This window comes from Psammomys obesus, unplaced genomic scaffold, assembly GCF_907164565.1.
Source record: "Psammomys obesus unplaced genomic scaffold, mPsaObe1.curated_primary_1811, whole genome shotgun sequence".
Taxonomy (NCBI): domain Eukaryota; kingdom Metazoa; phylum Chordata; class Mammalia; order Rodentia; family Muridae; genus Psammomys; species Psammomys obesus.
In genome coordinates, this window is record NW_026596039.1 from 1,600,618 (window position 1) to 1,628,595 (window position 27,978).

Consider the following 27,978-nt stretch of genomic DNA (forward strand, 5'->3'; position numbering starts at 1 on the left):
CTGCACTGGGGGTCATGTACCAGCATCGCACATGCAAAATGCATAAAGTGTATGATTGTTGATGATGAGCATGAATGGCTAAGCTACTGGTTTCTCAGTTTACTATGGACTATGCAATACCGTGCTTTCACTCCTTCTGTTTACAAGTAGATTAAACTGTAACCCAACAAGCCATGCTATTCCAGCACTAGCTTCATTTGCTCTGTGCTTTGATGTCCCTGATTGCATCAAGAACTGCTGGAAGGTGCTTTATGTTATATCCAATAATCTGTGGCTGTTCAAGTTTACCATGAAGAAATTGCCGGCGCATTTCTTGGAAAATGTCTGTGGTTTAGAAGCTCTGGGTACTGTTCTGTTCCATTCAAAAAGTCTCATGGTGAGATACATTGCCAAAACATGAATTTCATGAATTTCAAATAAAATCTTTGATTGTCTAATTTACTAAATATTTTTTAAAAGGGAGTCTGCTTTCATCTCTATTTAAACATGACACACACGAATGTGTAAATATAATTCATTTCATGCTTTAAAAACTCTGAAAGTCTACATAATTTTGTGCATACTTTATTTTCTATAATTGTTCCCAAGAAAGCCACCATCCTTGATGTGCTCCTTGATTCACTGAGTTGAATCAAACAGTCACATCTGCTCTGCAGCTGACTTCAAGTCCTTGGCTTTGATTCCACCAGATCAGAGAGAGACCTCTGCCAGTTTTGCCAGCATCTGACTTGGCTGCCCAGATACTGCAGCCAACAAAGATCACTTACAGTTGGGAGGAACAACACAGACTGTGAGTCATCCACAGACTTATTCTCTTTTATAATCAGTTTTACATATGAAAAAAATTCCATTACTCATAAAAAAGAATCTGTGATGACATTGTGCTTTATTATACTAATTTTACAGAAACAAGAACACACAATTTAGGAGGAAAAATAAAGCCCAGAGTCAATGATATAATATAATGCTCAAAACTTTCCTATTAGTTAGATTTAGCACAGAGGATGTTCTTGGTGTGAAGCAAGCTTTTTTACAGAGGTGTACAACATTTTATATCATTTTTAGGTAGTACATTTGCAGCACTCAACTATGAAAAACAAATTCCTCACCTTTGACTATCTTCTATTGTTTCTCTGAGGAGACCATGCAGAGGTAAAGAAGAGCAATTGTTTTAAATCATAACATCTGTGCCTGTGAAAGTTTATCATGAAGAAATTGCTGACACATTTCTTGGGAAATGTCTATGATTGGACTCCATGAGAAAACTTACAGAGTCAACTAACCTGGGCCCATGGGGGCTCACAGAGACTAAGCCACCAACCAATGAGCATGGATGGGCTGGGCATACACATTTTCTGCACATATGTAGCAGATGTGCAGCTTGGTCATCATGTGAGTCCCCAAGCAATGGGAGTAGTTACTATCTCTGACACTTTCTTGCTTTTGGATCCCATTTCCCTAGTTGGGCTGCCTTGTCTGGCCTAGGTGGGAGAGGAAGCTGTTAGTCCTGCTGAGACTTGATGTGCCAGGGGGTGTTGGTACCTATGGGGAACCTCCCTTCTTGGAGAAAAAAAGGGGGGTGGGAGAAGCAGGGCATGAGAATGGGACTGGGAGGAGAGGAGAAAGGGATCACAATCAAGCTGTAAAGTGAGCAAAGAAATCAATTAATGAAAAAACCCTCAGGGTACTACTGTTCTGTTTCATTCAGTTTCATGGTCAGACACATTGCCAGAATTTCATGTTTCGCATTTTTAAAAGAAGCAGAAATTCAGTATTTCAATAAGAATTTTCTGACCTTCCCTTGCTGGTATGATTGTAACTTTATAGTTGCTCCCTAGAAGGGGGCAGGTCTTCCAGGAAGTTTGACTGCAGCTGCTTTCAGTTTCTTTAAGCTACTGTAAGAGGCACAAGGAGCAGTTGCAGCAGGGACTTGTGGCTGCAGGGACTTGGTGCTTGCTCTGTGTTCTGTCTGGGAAGAATCCTACTGCTGCTTCTAAAGGGTAAGAGCCTATTCCATCCAATACCACAAGGTGTTGTGACTTTAAGTGTAAAGCTGTAGGGTCTGCGGTGGGGTGGAAAAGCATCCAGGTGTGTGAGCCCCAGAGAGTTTTTCTAGGTTGATGGTACTTAAAGGATCTCAATTTCTGTTCATGTCTCCCTTCCTCCCTCTCATCCTCCCTCCACCTCCTCCTTTTTCTCCTTTTTACCCCCTTCTTTTTCTCTGACCTACCTTTTCTTCTTACTCTTCCTCCAACTCACAAACATGTTTCTTGTTTGTCTTGTTTTTGCTTTTGCTTTTGCTTCTGGGTTTCAGGTAAGTTTGACCTATGGAAGTGCAGCATTAACTCTCCATTCACCCTGATACATCGCTGCCCATTTACCCTTCCTCTTACACATCTGAGTAATAGAAGTTGTGCCTTTTGTAAATACCTGGCACTGTAGGTCTTGGATGGAGAAAATATCTATTTTTATTCGAGGTTTTTCACTCCACAGTCCCTTTCGCTGGCTTGAAGCACAGATTCTTCCTCTCCCTGCAGCAACAGTAAACAACAGGGTGTGGTCAGCTGACTCACCCAGCTCTGTGCCTACAGTCCAGCTGGTTTTGTCCTGACTGTTGGATCCCTAGCTGCATGTAGTTTAAGGCTGTAACTTTGGTCACCTCAAGAGCCAGACTTCAGGGCTTTTGAACACTTGCCACAACTGACTGAGGATGAGTCAGGGAAAGGGTTGAGACACCTAGTGAGGGCAATTTGTTCTGAGGTTGGAATCAGGAATAGTTTATTGTAGTTGATGCCTCTCTTGTCTCTCAGCCTCCCACAGTGGCCACTGCCAGCCTGAAATCTCTGCTGCCAGACACTGTAGATCCTTCATCTCTGTTACTCATCTGCATCTCCCACTCTGAACTTCTTGCTGGAGTTGGTAGGAATTCTTTCCCCACATCCTAGGCTCCTCAGCCTATTGCCAAGCAATCTTTTCCCCTGTGCTTACTGTCCTCATCCTCCTCCTTGCTTAGCTAATTCCTCTGTGTTGCTGGCCAGATCAGAGCCACTTAATGCTGTCAGACACTTCCAATTGCTCAAGTAACAGGTTGTAGAGCATGGCCCATTTTTTGATAGATTTGTATGACTAATGTAAGTTGTATAGGAAACACCACTGATATCAGAGGGATGGTCTCCAGTGAGACTAAGGAGGTATCCCTTGCCTTCAGTATAGTCTAGGATAGATGTGGAACTCGGGATATTGTACAAGCAGCCAAGTCCTGTTGCACTCCAGTCTGAGGGTGTTTTAAATTACCAATATGATCAGCTGGAAGGACATAGAAATGAAACATAGAGTTCCTTCTATGGAACTTCAAAGGAACATAGAGTTCTTTCCCCAAAGCTGAAGGAACTCTAGCCCACTCAAAACATGTGGCTCTGGCAGGACTTACCCTTTTCCCTAGTTCCCTCTACCATTCTAAAATTTGTTAGATTATATTCCTAAAGTTAGCTCCCAAGGTTTATTTATTCCCTTGTTTGGCAAATTTCTCCTCCTGAGGCTGACAGCCAAGGTCTGGCTATCAAATTATATAAGTTCAATAATCAAAAGCCCCCTTGGCTCACCTAATTAACATGCCCCATTAAAATTAAACACCTCATCCTAACACGGACTTTACCCTTTTACCTTTTTAAATCATCATTTTCTTATGTGCCCCATCTGCCTCCTCTCTATCCAGAAAAAGTCCTTTGTCCCTCTGTGGGACAAATATCCTTTACCCCTCCCCCTTACCTCTTCTCTCCCCTCTCCCTTGTTAACTTTCCATTCTCCCTCTTCCTCTATCTCCTGTCCTTGTCCCTTATCCCACTATCCCTTTGGTACAAATGAATCTCCTTTGTCTTTGGTCTTGGAGTGTCTTGAGCTGACTTTGAGGTCCCCTACAGAAGTCTTAGACATCCTTGATTGGCATTGCTCATAAATGGGAAGCTGATCTTTCAAGAGAGCTTTCCAGTGTGTATACCTGAAAGAGAAGCCTGGACTTCTTAGGAGACTGCAGCTCATCACTGGACAAGCATGTTGTGTGTTCTGAGTTATTCTTTTTCAACTACTTAGGATGCATTTCCAACAAAAACCACCCTTTTGGTGTTGGGCACTGAGGTCACATACAGTGACAACAGGAAGAGGCGAGCTAGCATGTGGTCAGGTTTAGAAAGGCCCAGAACAGCTTCCAGTGTTATCAAGCCCATCATTGCAATTAGACCAATCTCTAGATTCTGTGGATAAAATAGTCATATAAACCATAACCTGGAAAAATCACACTATCTCTTTGTCATCGTAGCAGACACAGTATTTACCATAAAATCATGATCAATTCATGAAATATAACTAGGAAAGTTTGTTTTAAAAGAAAGAAAAATATTCTACACATAATCTCTTTATACCTGAGAATGTCTTTTCAAATACACAGTTTTTAATTTATCCCTTAAAAATTGTACAGATGTGTACGGTATGTATTGTTTATGTCTCCCCTGATTATCACCATCCAATTCCTCTGCTCTACGACAGGTCCCTCTCCCAACAACATATCCTTTTATTTTTTTTCCTTAACTTATTGAATCCAGTAGTGCTGCTTGTATATGTAGGTGCAAGGCTCTCAGTTGGAGTATAGGCATCCTACCAAGGACCAAGGCCCTGAAGAGAAATGACTGTCACACTCCAAGCAGCTATCAACTACAAAACTCCTCAGGTCAGGATTGGAGTGTATGTGCCCCTTCCTGATCTGTGCTGAAATATTGACCATCTTGAGCGGGCATATCTTTGGGCATGTTTTGTGCAGGTAACAATACCTGCTCTGAGTTCATGAGTATAGTAGCCCTGTCATGGACAGAAAACATTGACTTATAATAGTCCTCCCTGATCTCTTTTCTCTCTCCCCTATGTTCTTGGAACATTTGTTTCAGTGTGATAGATGTTCTAGGGGTATGGGGGGGGAGCAGACAGGATGATACAGATCATCATTTAGGACTAGCACTCCACAGTCTCTTATTTCTTCTCTGCATTTGGACCAGTAGTGGCTCACATGACAATATCTTTAATATAAATATCAAGAGCAAAACAGTAGGTAGTTTAAGTACTAAGTCCTAAATAAAGTGACTAAGAGGAGTCTGATACAGGATGTCAATTGAATTACAGTGGTATTCATGTGGAAACTTAGGAATGGGGACTAAAGAGAGACTGCATCATTAAAAGCTCGGTCTTTTTTTCTGGAGGATCAGAGTGCAAGTCCCAGGTCCTACATGGCAGCTCATTACCATTGTAACTTTAGTTCCAGGGGAATCGACATCTTCTTCTGGCCTCTGCTATGTACAATGTTATGTGTAAGAGTGTCTGCCTGATACACCCAGGCAGACACTCTTACACATAACATAAAAATAAAATATTAAAAATTGAAAAAATGATCTGAAAATAGAATTAATCCCATTAAAAATAATAACAGTGTCAACAGGAACAACACTGGCACCCAACCTCACTGACATATATCTCCTTTGGGCCAAACTTTAGTCTTGGAAATTTCCTACACATACATATTTCTCTCATTCTGTGTGGAGAATGGTGATATTGAATGAGCTTAAATGTTCGAGTTAGTCTTTTGAAAACTTTTATTTACATTTCTCTTTTTCTCCCTATTCTACCCCAATCCCTTCCAATACCCCAACACCAGGTAGGAGAGAATTTGTGGGGAAAGGGGCACAGTTCTTTCTTAGCTGCTTTCTGTTGAAAGACCCCAGCCTCACCCTAAGTTAAACATAGCTAATGCCATTTTGTGAGACACCACTGTTTTGTAAAACTCTGAAGGCCAGATGAGAAACTGGAAAATTGCTGAGAAATCTTAGCTGTGTCACCCACTTGGGATATCTATGGTCAGGCTGCCCCAGTCATACTAAAAACAGTTTGTGTTAATCACTCTCATAGATATCTGTGAGACTGTTTCAGCTAAGATAGAGAAAAACAAAATAACAGGTGGCGGGCCACATCAAGGGGTCATCCTACCCCCCTTGACCACCCAGTTCCTGGAATCTTGGTGCCCCTGCCAAACTTTGACGCAAACTGTGGTCTCGTGTAAACGTACCAATCAGCCCCCTATAACCATGCCCTCTCGCTTCTGTATCAGTGCTTCTGCCCTAAAACCCTATAAAAACCCCAGCTTCCTACCCAGGGGCCGCGGAAGTCTTCCGAAAGACTTATCGCCCCGGGTATCCGTGTATCAAAATAAAAGCCTCTTGCTGTTTGCATCCGAATGGCCTCGTTGATCCTTGGGAGGGGGTCTCTCTGACGGAAGATACCCTCCGGGGATCTTTCATTGTGGCTAAGGTTGGTGGGTTCCTTGGAGCCAATCCATTCCTCATTTCAGGAGATCTCCATCTTCCTGTCTCACAACAGCAACTGGAAGCAGCAAGGAGGAAACAGGAGCAACAATATTCTTTCTCTCTCCCACACTCTCTAGACTCTGGCATTTATTCTCTCTCCAGAGTCCTCAGGTGTAAACTATCTGTAGCTGGCAAAGAACTCCTCCCAGAGCCCTCATGAGGCAAATAGTTTGCTGCTGTGGACCATCTGAATCAGTACAACTGTTAGGCCCAGCAGGAGCCTAACTGCTGGAGAGGAAACTGAAGGAAACTTTTGGAGACCTTATTGATGCAAATGCAAGAGGTTTATTCAAGCCATTGCATGATGTGGTTGCCATCCAAACCACATCATGCAAAGAGACAAAAGGGTTTTAAAGGAAAAGCACAGGAAGTGCGGGGGGAGGGGCAGGAGTGTGCAGTCCTGGCCACTTAGGATTGGGTAATGGGCTATAGGGCGGTTGACTTTTTAAATGATTGGGTGGTTTTACGCTCTCAGGCCTTATCAGTCCTGTCCTGAATGTCTGGGGAATATCTGATCTTTAAGTCATGCTGGGAATTTCCTGCTACATGTGAAGTTGGCCACAGACAATGTTATCTTGCAGGCATAGGTCTGGTCATTTTTCTTTACTGGGTGGAGGTTTTTGCTTGCTCACTTCCTTATCTCTGTCCATGCAGATGACCAGAGTCAGGGGTGGTTACATTCCTTTGTTTTCTGGAAAAATACTGAGAGGCTTCAACTTGACACAGGCCTATAACTCAAAAATATAGGTTTTAAGGCAATTAAAAGAAATATAGGTTACAGAGTTAGTCTGGTTCTTTCACCACATTGCACAGCTGGGACCAAAACAAAACCAACAACATTTTATTTTCCCCTTTTCTGCTAAAAATACAAACAAGCAAACAAACAAAAACCTTTTCTTTTAATCTAAATGAAACTTGCTGTTGCTTTCTTAAAAGGAGATAATCAAGGAATCAAACCCTTTTGGATCAATAATTACTTTTATAACCCGAAGAGTTTCTGCTGCTCTTGTCTGGATTGACAAATACTTTTGTTGTTGAGCCTCTAGCTAGGTTCCTAACAGGCAAGCCAGAAGTGATCCAGACATTCTTGCAGAGAACTCGGTGTTGCCAGAAAGGGCTCATTTGCTTCTCTGACAGAACCTACTGTATTTCAGAGTTAACACACCAGCCATTTTAAGCTCTGAGATATCTGAAACTTTTGGTGGCTCCTGGGAAAGCTAAAGGTGTTAATCTCTTAACCTGAGACTGCTCCTCTGGCAGCTCAGTTTGGTTAAGATTAACCTGTTTTCTTGAAACAGGCTTTTTGCCTTTAGCCAGAAGGCCTGCACAGCCTTCTGCTCCTCCCAGCTCCCTTGCCTGTTCAGAGGATATGGGAACTTGACACCAAAAATGGTCAGAACTGGGCTGGGCTGCAATTGTGGAGAATTCTGGCCCTTAGTTACCAGATATTCTCCCTTTACCAATGAGATATAAATATATGTATATATATATATATATATATATATATATATATATATATATATATTGCTTTCCAGACATTTCAGCCTCTACCTGCTAATTTTCTAGTTACATTGTCAACTCTGCAGTGAAACCAAACCAGAGAATCTCCTCTGGGAGTAAAGCAGGAGTGAAACCAGCGGTAGCAGCTGCAATGAGCCTTATGCTCCTATCCTGAAATGGTGTATCCTCTCCGTACCCTCTTGTCTCCTCTATAACATTACTCATTATTTTAAGCTACTCTTGCAAAAAAAATAAGCACATAAACTGCTGATATTGATAATTTAACCCCTACCATGGACCTATTAATGATGTGTCATTTCCACAGAAACGTGCAGTCACCATGGAGCATCACTGCGGTTTAATCACAGGCAAGAAGGAGATGGGTAAGCCTGGCTTACAACTCTTAGTGATGGGATCTTTGTTCCCAGCACAACTCTGTATCTATGAGTGTCACCCTAGTAAAGTTTGCTGATTTCCTAAACACTGATCTTTTCCCCAGTGCCACTGAAGAGCATCTCTGTAACCCTGTCCGTCAATGACTTTGTGGTTGATGTGTCTGCAACCTTAAATTATGAGAATGAAGAGAAAGCCCCAATAGAGGCACTCTTTGTCTTCCCCATGGATGAAGACTCTGCTGTCTACAGCTTTGAAGCTTTGGTGGATGGGAAGAAAATTGTGGCAGAATTGCAGGACAAGGCGAAGGTCTGAGGGATTAGTACATTATCTCTTCTTTTAAATTACATTCTACTTTAATCTTTATAAACAATTCATAAGTGCAGATAATGACTTTTCCTTCTTTCATTCACTTTTATTTCCTACATGCCTAAAAGCAATAAGTCAGAGGGAATCAAGTGGCAGCTATCAGAATAATTATAAATTTCACAGAATCCATAACACTCCCTCTGAACAGTACATACTTTCTTGACTCCCTGTGATTTTATTTCAATCTGCCCTAACCTTGATCTAGGCACATAGCAACTATGAGGAAGCCCTCTCTCAGGGCTATGAAGCTTACTTATTGGAAGAGGATGACTACTCCAGAGATGTCTTTTCTTGCAATGTGGGGAACCTCCAGCCTGGAGCTAAGGTGGCAGTTACCCTGAGGTATGTGCAGGAACTTCCCCTGGAAACAGATGGGGCCCTGCGCTACTTGCTCCCGGCAATCTTGAATCCGAGATACCAGCTCTCAGGTAAGTAATTTTGGCCTTTGAAAACCAGTGATCGAATGATTGGGGAAATAAACAAAATTATGGTTTTGCTAGAAGTTGTTAATATACTTTTTGTAGAACAGTCAGCGAACAGTTGCCTGAATGTAAAGAGCCCCGTAGCTCCTTTGAAGGACCTGCCCTACACCCTCAGCATGGTTGCCACCATCACTTCCCAGCATGGCATTGAGAAGGTCCAGTCCAACTGCTCCTTGAGTCCTCTTCAGTACCTTGCAGAGGACAATACTTCTGCTCAGGTGACTAGTAAGAGAACACTTATTTTCAGTCTCCTCTGTCTTCGTTGTTGACCAGGTCCTCATTCAACCTGCCCCTATGTCTCTTGTGTTTCTGGCCATGTTTGAAGAGGCACACTATCCAACCTTTCCTATTCTGCATGAAGTATAGACTCTTTTTATGCCAGTCTTTCCTGTATTTGAGGAAGGAGCCTGCAATCCTGAACTCTGACCTTATCTCAAGAAGCAATTGGTGGGAGTTCTAACATAGCTCCTCTGCTGGTCTCTTACTCAGGTTTCCTTGGCTGAAGGACACAAGTTTGACCGAGATGTGGAACTCCTGATTTACTACACTGAGGTGCACAGCCCAAGCGTAGCTGTGGAGATGGGGATGCCAGACATGAAGCCAGGTATTTTCTATCTCCCACTATGGTCCCTTTCTAAGATGTTATGCTCATCATCCTTGATCTTCTATCCTTTATCCAGGATCAATAATTGGCCATTATAACTTTTCACTTCCACATGAAAAATAATTGAGCTTAATACATAATTAAGTGATTATGTCTTATGGGCTAATTTACATGGATTACTAGATAATTAGAGGAAAATTATGACCAAATAATTAATAAGAAAATATGCAGCCCATTATCAACATGTGACAATGACTGATCTTTACAAAAAAAGGCAAATAAATATTCTTGTGACTACTCCTTTTATAGGATCAGAGATGTCCAAATTTGATAAAGCCTCATGCTTTACATGATGTGGTATGTTTTATACTGAGAGATAGTGTTGAAGCAAATAAGTTTGATTCAAATGGTTTTTGAAAGTATTTGGGACGTAAACAGTAAAATAAATGCTTTATTTGGTAATTCTCATATTTATAATATTTTCTTTGAAATAAATCAAAGTAATTCTATGATATGAAGATGATGTTGACTTAATATTATTCAACATTATTAAATGATTAAAATGCAATAGAGTCACAATTTATGTTATCAGTTACATGTTATAATGCCGTCATCAAAATAATGTATCAAATAATGAGAAGGAAATAGAGCTATAATTCCTCTTAGCACTATAAAATCACAGTTTAGAAAACTCACAGTACTATAATCTAGGAAATATGTAAAAGTAACTTTTCTTAGATGAATAATAATGTTTTGTAAATTTTTTGGTGATTAATTTGTCACACCTGCATGCCATCTTGCTGCCAGTTTTCATTTTCATTGTTGTGGTTTGGTTGGGGTTTTTTTTTTTGTTTGTTTGTTTGTGTTGCCTTATGACTAGTAGGAATGGCCAAATTTAACATAGAATTATTTTCAGGTCTCCTATGTCCTGAAGAAGTTGAACTTTAAAACTTTCACTCAAACTTTTTCTTTGTAGCCTACTTGATTTTTTTTCTTACATTAAGCTTAGCTTCCCAGGGAGACTCCTTTCTTATCCACACTTAGTGACTGTTGTTTTGCACATTTCCTTATGAGTGCACTGAACTTTTATTAAAGCTGGTCCAGCACACATTGGTGTTCTGTTCGTTTTGCCTTTTCTGGCCCATTTTGCACTAGCTTGCAGGGGTCATCAGAGAACACAGGAGGGGTGCTGAAACTCTGTCATTTTCATGTTGGATTTATGGAAGCTCCTTGGGGGTCAGCTATTTTCACAGTGTGACATCTAGGTTTGAGCTCTTGCTGCTGTAATTGTAAGCGCTGTGAGGAGTTTTTCATGAAGCTGGTTTTCCATACCCAACCACAACCTATCTCACATTATAGTGTCTGACAAAGGTGACTTAACACTCTACCACAAGTAGGGGCTTTTTGTTCTTCCCTCACTATCTGACCACTTCTCTCTGAGGTCACTCAGAGGAATCCCAGCCTTCCTGGATTTCTTGTAACCGCATGCGCTGTCTTTGTTGTCATTGTTGATTTTCTGACCTCTTTTTGGTTCTTATGAAATATTCTAACTCATATTTGGTCTTCAGTTAGGATCATTGTAATTCACCCTATAGAACCTCATGATTCTGTATCTCATTATGTGATAACTGAGGTCTTAGTTTCTTTCTGTGATGTCTCCTACTCCTATGAAGATTCCTCATGTCTTCTGAGACCAGATTTGCAGGTTATCAAAGGATATAGTTGGTCATATCTTACTCAGTCTTGGTAATTCCGTCCATCTATGATTTCTCATTCCTGCTTTCTAGGGCATGAATTTTGCCAGATGCCTGCCTGTTCTCATGTCCTTCAGAAGCACAAGGGAAGCTTAAGAGGCAGCTTGGCCCACTGAAACCCTTTAATGTGATACCAGCATGAAGCACAACACTGTATGAACTAAGTGATGTGTTAAATTAGAATATAAACTACACAAATTAAAAAGAATAATGTATAAAATTATAATTAACATCTCAGTATGAATTAAACCTTACCCTGAATTCCTTCAGCATATTGTATTGTGTAACCTTACAATAACCCTATAACAGGAATTACTACCCTGATACTTTAGAATAGCAAACTGAGGCTTGGAAGTAGAGGTGATCCTTTATAAAAGATTGAAGCTTTGACTTATGAAAGTGAAATCATTGGAATTAGTTTGAAAGCACTAGTAGACACCATACATGGAGTGCTGCCTGCTGACATGACCTTTTCCCAAGCAGTGTAGACATCCATTCCATGATTCTCATGGGCATGCGTCTGGCTTCCCAAAAGAGTGCTAGCGTCATGATAACCACCTGTCTCCCAGGGTAAGAAGATCTAAGTTACATATTAAAAACCATGCTACTTTTGCATGATGTGCATATCTAAAGATCTGATTCCTGTTCGTGTTTATAGTTTTTTTCACCTAGTTTTCTAGGGTAACTTTTCTGAGTAGCCTGCTCTTGGAATTTGTCATTTCAAGCATTCAGGCCTGTGAGTATCAATTTGCCCTGAATAGCCAGAGTAAGGACTTAATCAATGATCCATGTGATTACTTTTCTATTAATAAGATTTTGGTGAGATTTACCTTCCTTAGGAATTTTAAGCTCATGCTGGACGCTAAGCTATTGTGTCCTATTCAAGTGTTAAGGTGCCAAGAATTTGCACACAATGATACTGCTGTGCTGTTATTGCCTATTCATTCCTACCCTGTTTTCCTTCCTCTCCCCTCTGTTCTACTCCTTTCACTTTTACACTGATAGCTTACTTTTAGTCCTGTGCAAACAGCACAAAAAGTGCAAACATGGGGTTCTAGACTTGATCTTTCTGAGTTCTCTATTGAATTGATAATTGATTCTCGGGGACATTAGAACACCTGAGTTCCCTTGTACCTTACAGGGTTCTTCTCCTTTCTGTACAGATAGTTTGATGGGAGCTCCTTCTGCAATGGTGAGCTTCTACCCAGATATCCCAGAAGTGGAGGCCTCAAGGGCCTGTGGAGAATTTGTATTTCTCGTGGACCGCTCAGGAAGTATGGAATCCCCCATGAGTAACCAAAAAAATTCTCAGCTGCGCATAGAAGCTGCCAAGGTAAAGCCAGACTTGTCACTAGTCAGCAGTGCCTTGTGAGAAGGATTTGGAAGGGTAGGAATAGGAACCACTTGTAGGTCAGTTCTGCATCTGGCAACAGCAAACATGGCCACTCGGTTCTCAACCTTGAAATGCAAGGTCACATAAAATGGTGACATTTCCTACCTTAGGAACTAGACTTGGGTCTGTATGTTTGGTAGAGCTCTCTCTCCTTTCATCTCCTCATCTTCTCTCATCTTCAGGAAACTCTGTTGCTGTTGCTGAAGAGCTTACCTATGGGTTGTTATTTTAACATCTATGGATTTGGATCTACCTATGAAAAATTCTTTCCGTAAGTTTCTGGGAAGACCATGGTCTGTGAAAGAATGTACATTAAAGGAAGATCTGCACTTTTAAAATGATTAATACAGAGTTGACCTAAACACTGGGGTCGTTGGGAGTAATTTTTGTGACAATAGTTTTCTGATGGGAATATCAGAGTGACAATGTACAACTGTCATGTGACTAGACACACTTTTTTCTCTAAGGGAGAGTGTGAAGTACACTCAGGAAACAATGGAGGAGGCCGTGAAAAGAGTGAGGGATCTAGAAGCAGATCTAGGAGGCACTGAAATCTTGACACCACTCTGCAACATTTACAAGGCACCCTCCATTGCTGGCCATCCCTTACAAGTGAGTATTGGAAGCACAGAGAGATCAAAGCAAAACAAACAAACAACAGAAAACAAAACAAAACAAAAATACCCAAAATACTCTGTGTTGCTTGAAAAGAGAAAAACTTTAACAGGCTAAGCTAATTGGGATAGAATGAAATTCTCTAATAACTCAGTTCTGAGCAGTTCTTGCTTATAGAATTGAGTAAATAATATGTTAAGTTATCCACCATATAGCAAAGAGAAGAAAGACCAGATGCAGCTTTCCTCCTTTATTCCAATGGAGGGCAGTTGGTATCACAAAAGGTTCAGATGAAGCAGCATGGGGAGCATGTGAAACTTCTCAGGGGTCTGAAGAGCCTCTGTGCCAGCATGGAGCAAGTGGCAGTGTCCCTTGATGCTTCAGAGACTGGAAACAGTTGTAGTCCGTGAGGGCCAGGGACATTGTCTTCTGATGAGCTCCACTGAGGCTCAATAAATGCATTCTTTCTTTTACAGATTTTTGTCTTCACAGATGGAGAAGTTAGTGACACCTTTAGGGTCATTAGAGAAGTTGAGCTGAACAGCAAGAAACACAGGTATGAAGAGAGTGTGGTTTCTGCTGTACTGACTGGAGCCCAGGCAGCTCCACATATGACTTGTTCCTCATGCTACCAGCGCTTCCTATGCTTGCAAAGGGACACAGTGACTCACAGATTTTTCGGTTAACTAGCCGACCACTTATTCTCAATAAATCTTAAAAATTGTTTTCCACTTAATGTTGATGCCACAAAGTTATTGTTCCTCATTTTTCTAATGCTCTGAAGGATATATTGAATTATATTTTCATTATGAAAAATATTGGCAAGTTAAAATAAAAAGTAAATCAAATATTTGGTATCTCGGTAGATGATCTGCCATTATGTATACTCTGTGTGGCTACCATAAGTCTAGGGCTAGACAGTATCAGTCTTCTCTTGTTTTCTTTCTACCACTCACTACTTTAAACCTAGCTGATGTAAAGTTCTGGATTAAGAGCATTTTTTTCTTGTTTTTGTTTCATATTGAGTTTCATGGTATGTGTCTTCTTCTTCATACATCACTTTTAGTTTTTATTTCACCAGTTTTTTTTAATGTAGACATACTTTGCACGTAGCCACAGTCAAGTTGCATTTGTGTATGTTCTTCATGAAAGAACTCACTATATTTTATATTGATATTCATATGATGGTTTTCTTTTAGCATTGTAGTATTATAGTATTACATGCAACAAGCAATGCACTGGAGATTTAATTTATTTGGGAAGATAGGTGTTAGCTAAAGGCAAATGCTACCATGTATTTACAGGGGATGCTTGAATCCAAGTCTGCAGAAAACAAAGCATAGTCCCATGAGCATACTTACCCACATATATCATTCTTTAAGTAGACAGAGCTGTTCCAATTGCAGTGGGATGGCAAACAGGTTCACAAACTCTCCTCATTTAACCCACACCAAGTTTACAAATGATTACTTGAAGCTTCACTTCCTAACAAAATTGACCTTTCCTGTTCTTCAGTCTTAGCCATTTTTGTGTATGAAACTATAGTGTCTCATTGTTTAAAGTTTTATTTTCCTGGTATTGCTACTTTATATACCTTTTAATATTTAAGTCATTAGAGTGTCCTCTTTCATATACCTTCAATCTCTTTACCATTTCTTTTGTTTTCTCCATTACAATTTTCTTACTGAAATGTATTTCATTTTATTTTGTGTGTGAATATATTGATAATTATTTTCTTACTCCGTAGTTTAGAGTTCACTATCAAAATTGTTTTCTTTGCTTTGTCTTTCAAGATAGTCTTCCCTATATAGTGCTGACTGGTCTGGAGATCCCTTACTAGACCAGGCTAGCCTCTATGGGTCAACCTGCCTGCTTCTGCCTCTAGAGTGCTGGGATTGCAGCTACATGCCACCATCTCTGACTCAAGTAACTGCCATTTCAATTTGTATTCTCTGAAGTTTCTCTTTGTGATTACTTCTTTCTTATGTGCTGTTAAGGTTTTCCTCTATTCAAGCTATGCAGAGTTTTTTTGGTTTCTCTATATTGGTTCTTTGAAAATTTCATAAATACGCATAATGCATTCTGGTTACTATCTCCTCTCCCTTGTTCCTATCTCCATCAGTCTTCTCTTTCCTACTTATTCCTTTCCAAATTTTATGCCCTTTTGCTTTATAGTGTGACCCATTTTGTTTAATCAGTGGCATCTCTATGACTGTTGGATTGGGGCTATTTATCGAATGCTGGTGGGTATACTCGTGGCTATACAACTGAAGGTGTGTGGTGGCTTTGGAAATAGAGTCTTAACATCTCTCTTCCACAGGCAACCATGAGCAATGGCAAGACCAATGGCTTTTTTTTTTTCCCTCAAGGCAGTTATCCTATTCCTGGCACTGGGTTTTTGTTTAGTAATGCATAATTTCAAGGAGGAGCCTTTTCCAGTCATTAGGCTATCTCCCATCCAATTTTAATTAAGAAATCCAGCACAACTGATTGTATATCAGCTCCAGTACAGAGCTCTATTCCAGGATTCAATTAATATTTTATTTTGAGATCGCATGTAATTAAGTCTTCTTAGATAACTTTGAACTAGTTATAGCCCAAATATGATTTGAACTTTCAATCTGCCTGGTTAGGGTCCCCAGAATTGGAGATTGCTTGGCAGTGTCTACAATTTTCTTTAGCGTGTCTAAAATATACTTCAAGTTCATTTTCCCTACAGATATTTGGTAGATCTTGTATTGGTTATTTTCTCACTGAAGTCCAGTGTTTGGTTGTCACAATGAGCACATGTACATATGCTGGTTTGTTCTGAGTCCTCTGTTCCATCCCATTGGCCCATCGGTATAAATATATTCTAGGACTAAACCACATAAATTGATCATCTCTGCTAATTCTTGATTTTCAGATCACTAGAGCATCCATTGTGCTCATTTTCAAAAATTCCTTGATCTTTCCTGCCTTCTTCCTTCCTTCCTGCCTTCCTTCCTTTCTTTCTTCCTTCCCTCATTTGTTTCTCTCACCTCAACCCCCTCTTATCTTGTTCTCTCTGCTGTGAGCCCATGTCTTCCCTACAAGTGTCTTTATTGGAAATTTATTCTTAATTAGACTAATGAGACTCTCTATTATTTTTATTACCTAAGAGAAGTGTGTGTGTGTGTGTGTGTGTGTGTGTGTCTGTGCACACACGCGTGGGCAAACACTAACATGCTGTTCAGACTCCCAGAATATGTGCATTTGCGTAAAAGTTGAACTTCATCCACTTTTTGCCATAGGAGGTGATTTTGTCCTTTATTCTGTGTAGGAATGGTGACTATTGTTACATCTTAGTTCCACCTTGCGTTTTGGGTAAACTCATCTCAGTCTTAATGAATGAGCTCTGTCACATAATGTGACATTTAGTTAACCGTATGGTTTTGGATTTTGAATATTCACTAATGAGAAATGGTCCTGTGAAGTTTAAATTGTATTGTGAGCTTTTGTTATCTATGCACACCTGGCATCACAAAATGAGCTGAAACACTTTCCTATTTCTATTTCTTAAAAAATGTTTGTTTTTTTCTTAAATGTTTATTAGAAATGGCCAATGTGCTAATCAGACGTTGTGGACTTGATAGGGTTTTTGGACTATATGCATTTAAATGGCATCTTTCCCCTGATAGGTTGTACTCTTTGCTTTCAGTTGTTGTCTAGACTGAGAGCTGACATCCTTAATTCAGCTAACATGTAAAGAAATTTAGGTGGTCCACTTTTTACTGAACTCTACTTCTTAGATACTAGTATTTCTACATTGTTCTGTGGAAAATTTTCAGGATACCTCTTTTCAAGGATACCTGCCACTGACAAAACTCAAAACTACAATTTTCTTACTTCTGAAACTGCTGCGTTTTCAACCTACATACTTGTCACGTGCTTCAAATGACAATTGGACAGTATATACAGGCACATTTTACTCTTCTTCTCTCCATTTCCAGGTCTTGGCTCCTAGGTTCATATTCTCTCAGCAGTCATTGGAGCCATTTGTCATGGTAGCTTCTGGCTGCTTTACACAATTCATCAAAACTGCTGTTTTTAGGTCTCTATCTTCAATATTCAATAATATAGTGTAGGTTTTCTGTGAATAGAGATCATAGTTCCTTTTGTCTTAAGCCTTGTATTTGACTCCTTTAATGTCAGAACCTCTTAAGAAGTCATGTATTTCACTTCTGGGTCTTCTGTAGGACAAGTGTCTGAAAATTCCACTATTGACCAAATTGAAAATGCTAAAACCATAGTGATTGCCTTATAGGTTATTGACAGGGAATAAAACAATATAAATTTTGGTCCTCATGCTTATGTACTGAAAACATAAATTCTAAGATTTGGGGATGATGACTCATATTAACAAAAAGTCCACAGATGCCGAATGTATCAGCGAAGATGTCAGTCCATTTACTTGTCACTTTTATATTTTCATAGTTTACTAGAGGAATTTTGGAGATAGAATGTTGCTAGATAGCTGCTGCCCCATCTGCTCTGTAGTGAGGATAGAATTTAAGACAGATAATGCGAATTCTCTGAACCCTGGATCTCTATCAGCAAAATGAAACTGAGTCTTTCCTTATAGAAGACTTGTGATATTGTTTCACTTATTAAGGTTCTTATTACAGCCCATAAAAATAAAGTACAATTTGTAAATGATAGCACTGTACTGACTTGGCAGTAACTACAGTATTGCTTCATGTGGTTTTTTTTAACTTTTATTAATTACACTTTATTCATTTTGTATCCCCCCATAAGCCTCTCCCTCCTCCCCTCCCGGACCCACTCTCCCCCCTTTCTGCATGCATGCCCCTCCCCAAGTCCACTGATAGGGGAGGTCCTCCTCTCCTTCTTTTGATCAGCCCGTGTTAGTTGATAATTCTGCTATGGAGAAACTGTCTCTAACATTCATCATTTTACTGTTGCAGATGTTTCTCATTTGGCATTGGGGAAGGAGCCTCCACCAGTTTAATCAAAGGCATTGCCCGGGTATCAGGAGGCACTGCAGAATTTATCACAGGCAAGGACAGGATGCAAGCCAAGGTGAGAGCAGGCAAAATGCCCAGAGTTGGATAATCCAGAGTGAGCATGAGACAGGACAAGGAAACTTCTGCAAAGGCAGATGACCTCCTCTCCTGGAGGGCGCATTTTCATGAGTGCTAGACAATACATCTAGAGGTCTTCTTGTTAGTTTGTTAAAAATTTTTCATTCTCATATATGAAGACTGACATCTGAGCATAGTATCTGTGACTCCAGAGAGGAGACAATTAAAGCAGGTGCAACATTTGTTTTGAAGACCAGAGAAAAAGAAAGTGAAAGATTTGGCTGCTCTGTCTGGGACTACAGTCTGTACTCTGAGTAAATCTAGTAGGAATCCATTCTTCATGCAGAAGACACAAACAAACAAACAAACAAAAAACAAGCAAGCGTGTGTGCATGTGTGTGTGTGTGTGTATGTGTGTGATAGACTCAAAGACATGCTAAGTTCACATTCCTTTATTAGTATACAGAAATGGAAGATATCTCTGATTATCTTTCTAAGCTTCTCTTTCCATGTTGTCAGTATCCCTTTGCTAACTCATTTTTGCAGGGGCCTCTGTTCTTACAGATTGCCTTCATATATATCTATACTTTTATATATCTCCTGTGAAGCTTCACCAAACACATAAGTAGAGAAAAATTAGCATTTCTCACTTAGCACATGAATTATGCCCCTGGTCCTGATAAATACTCCATCGATACCATCAATTATTATCATTCTTATGTATAATTATGTTTCTTCTCTCCTCCAACAGGCTCTGGGGACTCTGAAGTTTGCTCTACAGCATGGAGTGGATGACATATCTCTGAGCTGGGATTTGCCTCCTCGTCTATATGCTAACATGCTTTCTCCAGAGCAGACTGTCATCTTTAAGGGTCAGAGGTTAATTATCTATGCCCAGCTGGCTGGGATTATGCCCGTGAGTCACTATTCTTGTATTCTTGTATTTTTGTTTTTTAGTTTGTTTGTTTGTTTGTTTTCTCATTGGAACCTGTATCAGAAGTTTCGTTAACAGTGATAATTGTTTGGGATTTCAACAAGATATGGTACTTGCCAGGCAGCCAGCCTTCATGTCTATACTATCTTGTACTACCTGATTCTCAATCTTACATTTTGTTGAGCTGAGGAGGTTCCCTAGTGCTCACCATTTTCCTGGTTATATGTCAGTTTTGTCAGTCCTACTTTTCTCTTACATGTAGCAAGGGGAAAGCTCAGGAGCAGTGTGCCTCAAATACTCCCTTCAGGGCAAGGCTCTTGAAAACAGGGTGACATTTTCCCTACAACCCAAGGCAAATGCCAGGTAAGAATTCAACTTTTCTTCTCTTTCTCCACACTTTCACACTCCTCCCTTCCTTTTCCTCTCCTCCTCTTTTCTCCCCTCCTTTTCTGTTCCTTGCTCCTTTCACCCCCCCTTCTTTTTTCTCTGTCATTCTTGATGGTTCAGTCATCCTGTCATTGACCTCTGCTGTTTCCTCTAACCTCTTCTCTTCTGAATCATTCTTTTGAACTCTTTGTCTCTGCATTCCCTTCTATCTATAATTACTAGCTTTTACGAGTCTTGGGTAATTGATTTGCAGTTATTTTTCTTTAATTTTCTGCAATTTTTTTTCCAGCTTCACCATTCATCGGTTGGCTGCAAAGTCCTTGATTCAGAACAAAGACTTGGGCTCCAATGAGACCTCAGAAGAGGCAAAAGAGGATGTGAAGAACATCAGCATTCAGTCTGGAGTTCTTAGCTCCTTCACAGCTTTCATCGCCATAAACAAGGAGCTGAATCAGCCAGTACAGGGGCCTCTGTCTCATAGAGTGATTCCAAGGCCAATGACTTACGGATCTTATGATGCGTGTTTAAGTAAGTCTTATAAGTGTCATTCCAATTCAAACTTATGTATACTGAGTTTCAAATATCCAAGTACATCATTTAAATAAAGGGAAGCTTCAGAATTTCATAAATTTAAACTAAAATAAGTTTCTTAAATTTCTTGTATTTTTCTCATCCTTCTACACCAAAGATTTATGGCTTGCCTTAAATTTTCTAAAGAAATAGATTATGTCCAACTGGGAGAGAGATTTTATATAGAAGTACAAAAGAACACAAGGGACATATCACAATGTAGACATATCTATAAACATTGAATATTGAAGCCATTTAATTCAAATCTGATTTCTGTTCTTGAAAATGGCCACACATTGGGCAAATGACTGGATTGAATCTGTTAAGTCTGAAAGAGCTACAGGGGAATTAGTAGGAATAAAAAATGCCATCATTTTTCTGGGATGGCAGGGGTCCAGTGGCATTTGGTGCCTTTTTGCAGTAGGTACAAACATTATTCAGATGCCTGGGTTATGTGAATCATTTGCAGTAGAGGTCAGCAACTTTAACTTAAGAATGAAATGGGTTGAGGACTGAATTGATTTCTAATGTACGGTTTTGCCATATAGTTCTGATTATCAGAAATTATGGCTGTAAATTAAAGATACTATTAAGGGTGGTAATTGGCTTAATTGAGTGTTTTTGTCTTTTTTTTAGTAATTACAGTTTATTCACTTTGTATCCCTGCTGTAACCCCCTCCCTCATGCCCTCCCAATCCTGCCCTCCCTCCCTCTGCTTCTTCCATGCCCCTCCCCCAGGTCATTGATAGGGGAGGTCATCCCTCCCCTTCCATCTGACCCTTGTCTATCAGGACTGTCTGTATTGTCTTCCTCTGTGGTCTGGTAAGGCTACTTCCCACCCCAATCAGGGGGAGGTGATCAAAGAGCCAGCCACTGAGTTCATGTCAGAGACAGTCCCTGCTCCCATTACTAGGGAACCCACTTGGAGACTGAGCTGCCATGGGCTACATCTGTGCAGAGGTTCTAGGTTATCTCCATGAATGGTCCTTGGTTGGAGTATCAGTCTCAGAAAAGACCCTTGTGCCCAGAATTTTGGTTCTGTTGCTCTCCTTGTGGAGCTCCCGTCCCCTCCAGGTCTTTCTATTTCCTACTTACTTCATAAGATTCCCTGCAATCTGCCTAAAGTTTGGCTATGAGTCTCAGCATCTGCTTTGATACCCTACAGGGCAGAGTCTTTCAGAGTCCCACCTGTGGTAGGCTCCTGTCCTATTGCCTGTTTTAAGTTGAGTGAAAAACAAAATTTGAAGGGATGTGACATATTTGAAAAATTAGTACAATCAAGGACTAAGCAGAAGTCAGGTCAAAGACCCTTTTTGAAATAGGAAACACTAAGTTAAAACACTAGAGATATGGGTCCTGTATTTTAAAAGTAAGACTAAAATACTTCTGAGATACCAAACAATTCTGTGTGATACCAATAACTTGATGGCATGAGAGAGCTGTGTTAGAGCCATCGCCACAGATCTGAGGGCGGCAAGATCTTTGCATTAAGATGTTAGGTAGGCTTTCTATAATGCTGCTGATAATTCTCAAAATTATGAAGAGCTTGGAGTGCACTGATAGCCTGTAGTATGTCTTTTGGGTACTTTGGGTACTGGTAAGAGGTGACTTAAGTAGTTGAACAATGATAGTAGTGAGGAAATGTGGAAGATAACCCAGATGAGAGAGAAAATAATAGTCTTGGACTGAGAAAATTGCCAAGCCTTTCTTTGGAACCTGGATGCTTAAGATAAGGTTGAACTCCTTTTGAAAGGGGCAGTGGTAAAATATCTTTCTAGGACAGAAAACAATATTTCAAGGCAAGGCATAGCTGGAATAATTTTCTTGTATTGAAGGTAAGATGCAGCTATGAATGTTTAGCACATGTGAGAGGTTTCGAAAAACTCAGTAAGAAGTAGAATGAAGGCTCAGAGGGGGAGTGTATGTACCGGAGGAGGCCACACAGGGGAATGGCACATTCTGCTACTTTAAGCCCATTGACTGCCTCTGTTAGTGAATGACACTGATGTGGGTAGAGGGTCAGTGACTCTAATCCTCACACTTTTTGATCTTTGCTTGCACAGAGAATGGAGGGTGCTGCAATCTTCACTCTGCATTTGTGTTTTTCAGTTAGCATGCCATGCACAGGAAAAGCACTACGTTCTAAGCCTCTGGCTTTTAGCCTGAGAAGTAAGTATCCCAGGAAGTCTATGAAGCATTCTTCTATAATCGAAGGGAGTGGGTTTCTGGGAAAAGTTTTCTCAACAATGTTTGTTTTTCACAGATGCTGTATTTGGTGCATCCCTATCTTTGCAAAGCAGCAAAAAGGTGAAAAGGGCGTGTTCTTCCACCAAGAGAAACAGCTTGCAAAGTGACCCCAAAGGTGAAATGGTCCTCAGATTGTGTCTCTGACTTATGTAACCGTAAACTAAACTTTGGTTCTTGTCATCTTGGAGTTTTCTCTACCTAGCAGAAGTCTTATTGGAGGCAGCAGACAGGAGGTGATATTTGACATTTTCATGTATTTGCCAGAATGAGTCTAGCTTTATTAATTTATATTACAGCACCTGATACCTTCTAGCCTACTGTAGTGGAGTGAGCATGTCCTCTGCTACTTTAAGCCCATTGACTGCCTCTGCCTACACAGTCCATCAGGGTGTCATAGGCCTTGCCCTAGCAGACTCTGCAGCCATCTTTCAGAACCCAAACCAACTGCCACCCATCATGGACTAGAAACAGTCTGTGGAGTTACTGCAGAACCCTTATTACAGCCTCCTCTTCAGAAATCTCCCTCAGGTGGACTGTATCCCACTGGCCCCATTAATTTTCCATGGCATCATTCTTTTATATTTCTTTTCACAAAGCTTTTGGAGAGAATGTTGTTGTGCAGCTGATTTCCCTTCAAAAGGCAAATGGCTCCTGGAACCTGGATGAAGATCTGACCAAAATCCTGGGCACTAATTTAGAAGATGCCAAGGTTGCAAACCCTGCCATGGTGAGATGCAAAGTGAAACAAGGGAAAGGGGTATACTTCATGAACTTAGAATATAATTAGAATTGGAATGAACCAGAGCCAGCTGAGAAATAAAACTATAGATAATGCAAAGATGAATGTAATTTATAATATGTAAAAGATTAAATCATTTCCACTTTATCTGGAGCATAAAAATCATGGAAATAATGGCTTAGCTACTGGAAGGCATGGTCAGACTGATGTATATCAAAGAGAAAACTAAACACTATTCTGTGTTAGTCTTATTCACTGAGGCCTCATTGTAAGAGCAGATATTTTTGATCTTCACATTATTCTAGACAGAATTTTAAACACTTAATATTCATGTATTTATTTGATTCTCATTTCCCTTAATTAAAGCAGGTTCTATTTATGTAGCTATATAGATGAAGAAATTGAACATTAAAGGAAAATCAAAATCACCCTGAGATTTCACCTTACACCCATCAGAAAGATCAAAAATTCAAGTGACAACAGATGCTGGAGAGGATGTGGAGAAAAGGGAACCTTTCTCCATTGCTGGTGGGAACATAAACTTGTACAACCATTTTAGAAATCAGTCTGGCGCTTTCTCAGAAAATTAGGAATAGTGCTACCTCAAGATCAAAGTTACTACTCCTGAGCATATATCTAAAAGATGTTCAACAATACAAGGACATTTGTTCAGCTGTGTTCATAGCAGCTTTTTTTATAATAGCCAGATTATGGAAACAACCTAAATGTCCCTCAACAGATGAATGGATACAGAAATTGTGGTACATTTACATAGTGGAATACTACTCAGCAATTGAAAACAAGGAACTCATGAAATTTGCAGGGAAATGGATGGAACTAGAAAAGATCATCCTAAATGAGGGAATATTATCCATATAATATAGGATAAACATACTAAAATCTGTAGTCCTAAAGAAGCTAACCAAGAAGGAGGACCCTAGGGAAGATGCTTAATCTTCATTCAGAAGGGCAAACAGGATGGACGTCAGTAGTGGGAAAAGACAGGAAACAGGACAGGAGCCTACCACAGAGGGCCTCTGAAATATTCTACCCATCAGCGTATCAAAGGAAATGCTGAAACTCATAGTCAAACTTTGGACAGAGTACAGGGAATCTTATGGAAGAAGGGGGAGAGAGAAATTCTTGAGGGTAAAGGAGCTCCACAAGAAGATGAACAGAGCCAAAAAATCTGGGCCCAAGGGGTGCTGGTGAGACTGATGCCCCGACTAAGGACCATACATGGAGAGGACCTAGACCCCCTGCTCATATGGAGCCCATAGAGAGCTCAGTCTCCATGTGGGTTCTCTAGGAAGGGGAGGAGCTGTCTCTGACATGGACCTACTGGCTGGCTCTTTGGTCACCTTTCCCTGGGGCTAGGGGGCAGCCTTGCCAGGCCACAGAAGATGTGATAGGCTAGGCTCAGACTGCAGAGGAGGAGGATCTCTCCTATCAGAGGACTAGGGAAGAACATAGGGGGAGAAGAGGGAGGGAGGGTGGCACTGGGATGAGTTGAGGATTGGGGCTACAGCCAGGGTACAAAGTGAGTAAGTTATAATAAATAATAAATCAATAAAAAAGGGAAAAAAAATGAACACTGTGAGAGCCAGTCAGTGCAAAGCTAGATTCAATACTAGAATGCTCTGTCTTTAGAGCTTCCATTAGTAAACCTATTATTGCTATTTTTATGTTCTTACATAGACTGACTAGAGTACACCTTATTCAGAATTTTAAGTTTACCTTCTGAATTGTCAATAAAAGTCAATAAGTTTGCCTTCTGAATTTTCAATAAAAGTCATATCAAATCATGAAGAAGAAATATAGTTCCAACTTATTAACTTGTGAAACATAATTAAATAAACTTCAGATATTCCATGGTTATACTACTTTTACTCTACCTCCAAGCTATGGCTGGCTACTGAGTCAATGAAATGTAGTGAATGCAAATCAGAGGTAAATTTTTAATTAAATTTTTAGTTTTTATATTAATTATAGTTTATTTACTTTGTATCCCAGCTATAGCCCCCTCCCTCATTACCTCCCAATCCCACCCATCCTCCCTTATCTCCTCCCTGCCCCTCTCTAAATCCACTGATAGGGGAGGTCCTCCTCTCCTTCCATCTGACCCTAGATTTTCAGGTCTCATCAGGACTGCCGAGAGGTAAATTTTTTAATCAGTAGAGGTGTCTATACTGTAATATAGAAACAGACTTAATTATTTAAAGAAAGCCATGGGAATATTTCTTCAAAACTATTTCATAATGATTCCTTGTCAAAATAATAATTCTGTTTTAAAGCTAAAAAATGAGAGCTGCTACTAGTTCAAGAACTACATCACCAAGAGAATTCAACCTCAGCATACATGAGATCATATAATCAGTTCTGTAAAAACATAGTAAAAGTGGAATACATAGCTCATGTTGTTAGCTGAATATCAGGTAGAAGTTTGAAAATTTTAAATAATAAATCATCAGACTGAGTCTATATTAGCTAAAAATAATACTATTGATTAATGAATTGATATCACTAATGGAAACATATATTTGAACCTACTAAGCTCTGGAATTTTACAGGTCTGTATTTTCAGTGATGACCCTATTGAAGAGATACAGGAAAGATTTCTATTAGTAAAAATAGAACTAAAAGAAAAAGTGATGAAAAGGAGACTCAAGGTCCCTTGAGATCTCTGAACCGAATTTGTAAATTTTCATGAGAAGTAGCAGCACTAACAAAAAACTATACAGCTGGAATAAAAGTCAGTAATTGTTTCTGGTCCTTCATCCTCAGATGACATTTGAATAGAGACAGAGAGCTGACTCAAGAGCAGTTGCGCATGGAATCTGCAGGGGTCAGGCAGCCACAGGCAATGTGAGCAGTAGATCTGAACCAAGACCCCTCAGGATGAGCTTCATTCTGCTATGATTATAGATTTTCACATGTCACTTACCCTAAGCTGTGAACCATGTCAATCACTGGCATAATTCCAATATCCACCATTACTACACAATTAATTCTAGATAAATCTTTTCACTTTTGTAGTGTTTATATTTGGAAAGGTGCTATTGATTCTTCCTAATGAAATAGTTAAGCAGTTGAAGATACAAATAAAAAATGTCTGAGCATAATACTTTAAAGAATTCAAACATAACATTTTCTTCTCTTACTGGAGTCTAAGTTTCTATGCACTCAGTGTTTGAGGTATTTTAAGAAATATGATGATGGTTACACCAGACTTATGACTTAAGTCCTTTTCTAAGTGGTAATAGAATATTTTCTTGAAGCTCTGGTTAGTCTTTATGGAAAGGATGGGGCAGGAATTTTCATGTAGCAGCAGACAAGGAAGGAGATAGTAAATCTCTTGGCTTCCTGCCCTGCCTGAAATATCACAGAAGTTTCTGTCTGATTTACAGCATGGGGACCCCTCAGCCTGGGCCACAGTGCTGGCTGTGCTGTGGTTGCATGCCCATGGCAAGGACTTGAAGTGTGAGTGGGAGCTTCTGGAAAGGAAAGCCGTGGCCTGGCTTCATGACCATGCAGGTAGGAGCACAGTCCCCTCCCTCCCTTCTCCTCTTTCCCATCTGTGTCTCAAAGAGCTGGGTCTGTCTAGTGTCTCAAAGAGCGGTGTCTAGTGCAGCAGAGCAATAGAGAGTCCCCATAGCTGCCCCAACCATGCTATCACAAAGTATTGTCTATTCCTTCAGCTAATTCTTTTTTTTTTTTTTTCAGTATTAGGGTGAAATGTGTACTTGTTAGGGACAAGCTGAGCAAACAGGGAAGGAGCATAGATGTGGGTGCTTAGCTGAATAAGACTATCTTTAGACTTGTAGCAAGCACGTCTGCATGGCTATTGTATCCTTGCTACAGTGTTCCTGTGGACAGAAAAGACTAAAGGAGAAGCAGAACAAGGAAGGATGAAGAGCCAGCTGTACTGCAGGTAGCTAAGTCAAGGCCGAAGGGAGATGATAGGAATGAATGAGAAGACTAAGGAACGAGCCTCTTCCCCTGTCCCACAGTCCTCATTCTTGTTTCCCTCCTCACAGGCTCCTCCATCCCCGCACTTGTGCAAGCTGCCAACAGACTCCTGAAATTATCTGTGAATCCTGCTGCCTTTGACATCTGAGGATGTCACCCATGAAAGAAGAGCGTTTCCTGGCTACTACCTACTCCCACACTTCTTGGCTGAGATGGCTTTTGGTTTTTATGTTTAACTTTTTCTTTCTTGTCACTTATACAATGGACTACTACTCAGCTATTAAAAATAGGGCAGCATGAAATTTGCAGTCAAATGGATGGAACTGGAAAATATCATCCTCAGTGAGGTAACCCAGAAGCAGAAAAATACACATGGTATATATATACTCACTTATAAGTGGATATTAGCCTTAAAGTACAAGATAAGCACACAGATCCACATATCCAAGAAGCTAAATAACAAGGAGGGTTCAAGGGAGGATGCTTAACTCTCAGAAGGGGAAATAAAATTCTACAAATGTTCTTGTGACATTTTTAAAATTTTGGTTGTGTCTC

General features: G+C 40.1%; 1 protein-coding gene across 3 annotated transcripts; it reads left to right on the plus strand.

The window, feature by feature from the left end:
• Positions 1-1,905: 1,905 nt before the first annotated feature.
• Positions 1,906-27,963, plus strand: LOC129687719 (von Willebrand factor A domain-containing protein 5A-like). Of its 3 annotated transcripts, none has more exons than XM_055622274.1 (19): positions 1,906-2,000; positions 8,230-8,287; positions 8,404-8,606; positions 8,872-9,094; positions 9,191-9,366; positions 9,638-9,752; positions 12,670-12,839; positions 13,082-13,170; positions 13,367-13,511; positions 13,991-14,070; positions 18,461-18,575; positions 19,329-19,493; positions 19,774-19,874; positions 20,188-20,426; positions 22,578-22,637; positions 22,732-22,830; positions 23,312-23,442; positions 26,862-26,988; positions 27,492-27,963. In XM_055622274.1, the coding sequence occupies exons 2-19, from the start codon at positions 8,245-8,247 to the stop codon at positions 27,569-27,571; spliced, it is 2,361 nt and encodes a 786-aa protein (XP_055478249.1). In that variant the 5' UTR covers positions 1,906-2,000; positions 8,230-8,244; the 3' UTR covers positions 27,572-27,963. The 3 variants fall into 3 exon arrangements, with proteins under 3 accessions (XP_055478249.1, XP_055478250.1, XP_055478248.1); XM_055622273.1 differs by lacking the exon at positions 1,906-2,000 and adding an exon at positions 4,670-4,723; XM_055622275.1 differs by lacking the exons at positions 1,906-2,000; positions 18,461-18,575; positions 19,774-19,874; ... (4 more) ...; positions 26,862-26,988; positions 27,492-27,963 and adding an exon at positions 4,662-4,723 and having other exon boundaries at positions 19,329-19,429.
• The last annotated feature ends 15 nt before the right edge of the window (positions 27,964-27,978 follow it).